Raw genomic sequence first — 5,563 nt, 5'->3', positions numbered from 1 at the left:
AGCAGAGGCGTTGTCCCTGCCGTTTGCCAGGGCCAGGAGCCTGCCCAGGCTGGGCACGACCTGCCGCGCAGCACACAGGCGCTGGGCTTTCCCAGCTACCAGCCGGCACAGCGGTTCACTCGGCAGCGCTCATCTGCCCTGCTGGGTCACTCCTCGGGACTAGGACCCCAGCCACTTCACACCCCCTCCCCAGGGAACACCTCCAAGAGACACGAACCTGTTTCTAAATGAAGCAGCGCTTATCTCATGCGTGCCACAGGTGTGATGTCATCCCCTCTGGCAAAGGAACGAGGATGTCTACAGCCTCTGCTGTGCAGAAATGCAAGAACTGAAGTTAACGCATCTCAGACTTTGTTAAAATATGGTGATAATTAAGAAATAGAATTACCACTACAAAGTTAAATCTGCTTTGAGTTCTTACAAACAAGGTTTTAATTTGCACCAAAAATTTACATTTCAGATTTCAAGCCAGCCTCGAGAGGCTACAAGCTTGGCCGGGGACTCAAGGTGGTGGCTGCAGGTTCTGCCAGGCTGGGGGGCAGGAGTATTGTGGCTTCCCACGAATGTCATGGGCAAACAGTCTCCAGCAAACCCGGGGCACGCACAGGTAACCAGATTGGATTGCTTTAAACTGTCTCATCTGTTGTACAAGTGTGAAAATAATAGCTGTGTCAGATAAACTTCTGCTTTTTATTAAAAACAAAAAAAAAAAACTCCAAACCACAACTTATAAGGTAATTGATTGCTTTCTTCCAGTCCTTTATTAGTTGTGATTAAGGAGTTATAGTAGCTCTGTTTACACAGCTCTAACAAGTCAGGACCTGCAGTACGTTATTGGCTCGCGGCCCACAACTTGCAGTCCATTCTCCACAGAATCAATCTGAAGTTGAAAACATCCCCTGTAGGAAGCATACACATCCCTGCTTATACAGGAACAGAAAACAGTAATAACTGCCGGTCCTGTAAGTTGCGAGTTCAACTTACAGAGCTCAGCCCTGACTTGTCATTGCTCTCAGCATGTTGGTGATGAGATCAGAGTGCTTCACAGAGGACTCGTACTTTCAACTTGACAAGGGACATAGGCGAGCGTGTTACACTTCACTGTTACTTCAGTTCGAGCTGCAGAAATAAATGGAGAGCTCCTCACTGTTTAACATGCAGTCGAAGCGCTGCCAATCTAAAATGGCTGATCAGTAATACTTTAATTGCAGTTTCATAGAAACAAATTGCTATTTAATTGCAATAAGCTCTTCTGCGGCTTAGCTGGCCTGACAATAGGCACACACCTGGTACTAAAAGTAACGAGCAGCAACAATGGTTACCCGGTACTTCGTGTACAGGAGGCTCAGGCAGTGAAATCAGACCTGGAACACGCAGTTGCACAATGAAGAAATATAATTAAAAGATGCATACACATAAATGTTCTGATCTCAGCTTTGATTTTAAGAGGACTGTTCGGAACACAGATCCTTGCAAAAAGCCCTACACTTGACCTATAACTAACTACCCACCAAAGAATTTGATTTAAAAAAATTAAATTAAAATTATCTATCTTTTAAAATGCCTGCTGGTACTTGATAGCAAGTCATACCACGCCAGTATGTGATTTTTTTTTTTTTCTAATGTTTATCCTAAAATTAGATGATGCAAATTTCATCAGTGTTAACTAACAGAGAAAAAGGGAAATAACTCAGTGTGGTTAATATTCTAAAGATGTGACTTAATTTCATAGGCTTCATTTTAGTAAGACATTCTCATTTTATATTTCATAAGATACTGCATAACCTGTTAAAATATTTAAAGATAAATCATGTAGGACTGAAAAGACAGTATCTCGTTGCAAACAGAATTTGGTTTGGAAAGGCTTAATGTCCCACTGCCTTCCAGGATGCGTAAATCTCATAACTAGACAGCTGGATAGGTAAAAACATTAAACCCATTTAGAGGGCAATCTTTTTACAAAATTGTTTCATTAATAAGAGTGACAATTTATATGATTGAGACGTTTAGATGCAGCATAGACAGAGCATTTTATCCAGGTTCACAAGGATGATTTCAGATTAGTAGTATTTCTTTTGATTTTAACAGCATTCATTTTTGAAAGTCAGGGAAGCTCTTACTGAATGATTATTTGAATGACTGTTCAGTAGCACTAAATGCAGAGGGCGTGTTTCAGCCTCAGCTTCGCAACTGCATGTGATAAAAGGCGAACAAGTACATGTTTTTACTTACAGATCTCCCAAAAAGCGCCTTTTCACCTAAGAACAAAGCTAAGTGTTTCCAGTAGCCTTCTATCCACACCCATCGTCCCCATTAGGGCCTGTTTTATTGTTTGAAATGCCTCTGGTTTTAAGAAAGTGTTTTACCTAAAGCAAGAATACTACTTAAATATGTTCTATTGTATATTCATAGCTCCATTAGTCCTCCTCCAATTTAGCACATCAAAGCAAAGGCTTCATCACTTGCATGCGGATTATGCTAACGTGAGTGACATTTGTAATCTTATAGGTCTGCAACTTAAGAAACGCTTTTAAAGTAAGCTGTTAAATAAGTAGCTGTGCTTTACAAACGACTCCTATAATAGTTTATTTAAAGCCGTTAATGAACTTCAACCTCTACATGGCTAAATGCTACACTACATTACTTACTAGAAGTTATTAGCTATCTTCTTAGCACTTCTAGGTGATATTGGACAACCAAAAACTTGTACGTGTTAGATTTAACCACTGTACCTGGAACGCCTAAACTGAAAGAGCATGAAAAGATGCCTACAGTTTCACTAAGACTTGAATTCAGTATTCACATAACTTCAAGTGTCTTTGCAAAGATATTGAAGCAGCATAATTTGCAGGACTCTACCTAAAGACTTTAATGCCAGATCAAAAAGCTTAGAAACTTATTCTGAAAGTATGTAAGTGCATTTAATTAAAAGGTCATACATGGCATCAGTCATTTCATTGCTTTTTGTGTTATGCAAGCATTCTTTTGTCTTTACTGTCTGAGACTGTACATTATGACATTTTTTTTTCTCTGTGACAGTCCTATTTTTCCTTAAGCACAGAAGCACTGGAAGAAGAAATTCAGCAGACCTCCAATATACTAGAGGTCAAGAAGTAGAATCTGAAAATAAAAATCTGCTGGTGGTCGTTTAGACAGACAAATCTATAAATCAGCTCTTTCTGCATCGGCATCACAACAGACGTGAGTTGAGCTCACTTCGTAACCAAGCACACTGAACAGTGACCGCCTTCTCAAAAAAGAAAACATAATCATGACGTACTTCAGATGTATTAGTCTCCTATAAAGGTAGCTGTTAATGTTGATTTGTCACTAATCACGGCAGAGCCATGTTCTAGGCGCTCACCGTTTCCTGACTGAAGGCACACAATGCACAGCCATCGGTTCCTGTTAGTATCCTCGCTACAAACATGGAACGTCATTTTTTTTTTCCCCAAATCATTCTGCAGAGCTCCACCACCAAGCAGCTGAGGGGAAAAACCCACTAAATGAAGTTGCTCCCTTTCTAAGCTTAGAGGAGGCTTTGTTGCTTTGGAAGGGGTGGCAGGTTTTGTTTGTTTGCTTTCAGAGAACAGATCGTATTTGAGATCAGTTAGTTCTCGGAAACAGCCTGGGAAACGTGTTTCTCTTTCCTTAAGATTATCAGTGTTGAAAAGTTAGTCTCTTACCACAGCAAACACAACTTTCTGTTGTTCAGATCAGAATAGCTGTTGTATTCCTTTTCATGAATACTCAATTCTAGTGCTCAGCATGAGGTACAGACCTTTTGTTGTTTTTCATTTTATTATTCTTTGACCTCTTACGGTATATACATACACTCTCATGCTTGCACGCTCAAAGACACATGCACATCCTTAACACAGATGATTCTGCGGAAAGGAACCGGATAGAAAGAGACCATAACACCTATATGCGTACCATAATTCACTGCAAGAGGCATTATAATATACTTGCTGTTAACAGAATTAAGAATCTCAGTGAAAAATAAAGATCATTTTGAAGTAGTGCTCTGTATCCTTGCCAGAAGTAACATGGCTAAGTAGTTTAACAGATCCTTTACTGGCATAAGACAAAAAAAAAAAAAAAAAAAAAAAAAAAAAAAAAAAAAAAAAAAAAAAAAAAGAGTCCAAACCAAAAAGCTACTTTTAAAGGTAACTGGCAATTAAGGCAATAACTACGTAAGATATAGTTTCAAATAATACTTTGAATGTAGTTTTTCTTTTAAAAAAGCAAAGCTTCTAAAACCCATACTCAATTCAGTGTTGTTTGTTTTACTTTTTTATTATTTAAATACACCATACTAGAGCAAATGTCTCTGAAAATATCACAAATAAAAGATTTTTCTTCATTCAGCAAATTAGAAGTAGGTGAAAATTTCTACACAGTAGCTGCTATGAGCCTGACTTTTTTTTTTTTGCAATGGGAAGTAGCAACATTAGGACAAAAACACTTACATGCATACATACATTGTATTTTACAGAGATACAATAAAAGTGTTTGTGATAGAGTATCACAAAAGCCACATCTTTATCTCATGTTCAGTTTGATTGAAACACATTTCCTTACAACACTTAAATATACAAAGAGCAAATAGAATGTTGTTAAGGTAAAACACAGGGTACAAACTGGCCAGTGCCCTGCTAATTGTTAATGAGGGTAGAAAGCAGATTTCAATGCTTCTTTTAATTAGCTTCATTAGTCATCTTCCCCACCCGCCCCCCCCTCTCCCCTCCCCAAGATGTCCTCCGGTGGATCTTTTTTCATTTTCTCTACAGTCTCCCATTAGCCCAGGTTCATGGAGTCCTTAATGTTCGCATTCAGTCATTTTAATACACCAATAAATGTGGGAAGGGCAATCAAGAATAAAGAAGGTGCAATGGTATGGAGCTGGCATTGATGCTAGCTACAAAGGTGACTTGTCTACTTGGAGACATGGGATCCATCTGTGATGAACAAAATTTGAGATGAAGGCACGCATTCTGCATTACTCTGACCTTTTAGCAGACCTGTAAGAAATAAAAATGGGTATCTTAGCTAGAGTACTAAATTTGAGATAGGAAACTACAACATGACTGCTTTTGTCTTTTCCTTATTCACTAATCTCTTTTTTATTAGATTACTTTCCAGCTGTGACTTGATTTAAGGATTTCTGCACTATCCATTCAAACTGCTAACGTTTCAACTTCAAGTAGCAAAAAGCAAACATTTTCCGCAGTTTCACTACTAAAAAGACAGCAGGAGGGGTGGGGGGGTTGGAGCAAATTAGAGATGACAACAATTAAGTGAACTTTCTGGTAACAAATTATAGAGTGAATCAGGTGGTTTTTCTGGGCCCTTCTTGAAAGGGAAGAAACATTTTGCCATGCCTTTGAAGAAGCTAGCAATACGATCTTATAATTAATTGGAAGAAATAGTGTGTAACGCAAGTAAGAAGTACAGCCAATATCCTCCCAAGGCAACTTTGGTTAATATGCTGCATTGCACCGGAGCTAAACATAGATATTTCAGGATTCCACACCCCCCAGCCCCACTCCTACCCCCCCCC

At 39.0% G+C, this 5,563-nt stretch overlaps 1 protein-coding gene across 1 annotated transcript in view; it reads right to left on the bottom strand.

Annotated features, from left to right (window-relative positions):
* Positions 1–4,289: 4,289 nt before the first annotated feature.
* Positions 4,290–5,563, bottom strand: part of LMO4 (LIM domain only 4) — a gene marked incomplete at its 5' end in the record, with an annotated part of 5,820 nt that continues 4,546 nt past the window's right edge. Inside the window, one exon of the mRNA XM_010141311.1 lies at positions 4,290–5,024. Within this exon, the coding sequence (XP_010139613.1) occupies positions 5,016–5,024 (9 nt within the window). The remainder of the gene's footprint in view (positions 5,025–5,563) is intronic.

The sequence above is a fragment of the Buceros rhinoceros genome, unplaced genomic scaffold, assembly GCF_000710305.1.
Source record: "Buceros rhinoceros silvestris isolate BGI_N320 unplaced genomic scaffold, ASM71030v1 scaffold37808, whole genome shotgun sequence".
NCBI lineage: Eukaryota > Metazoa > Chordata > Aves > Bucerotiformes > Bucerotidae > Buceros > Buceros rhinoceros.
The sequence above is the reverse complement of the archived record's forward strand: the minus strand, read 5'-3'. Positions and strand labels throughout refer to the sequence as shown.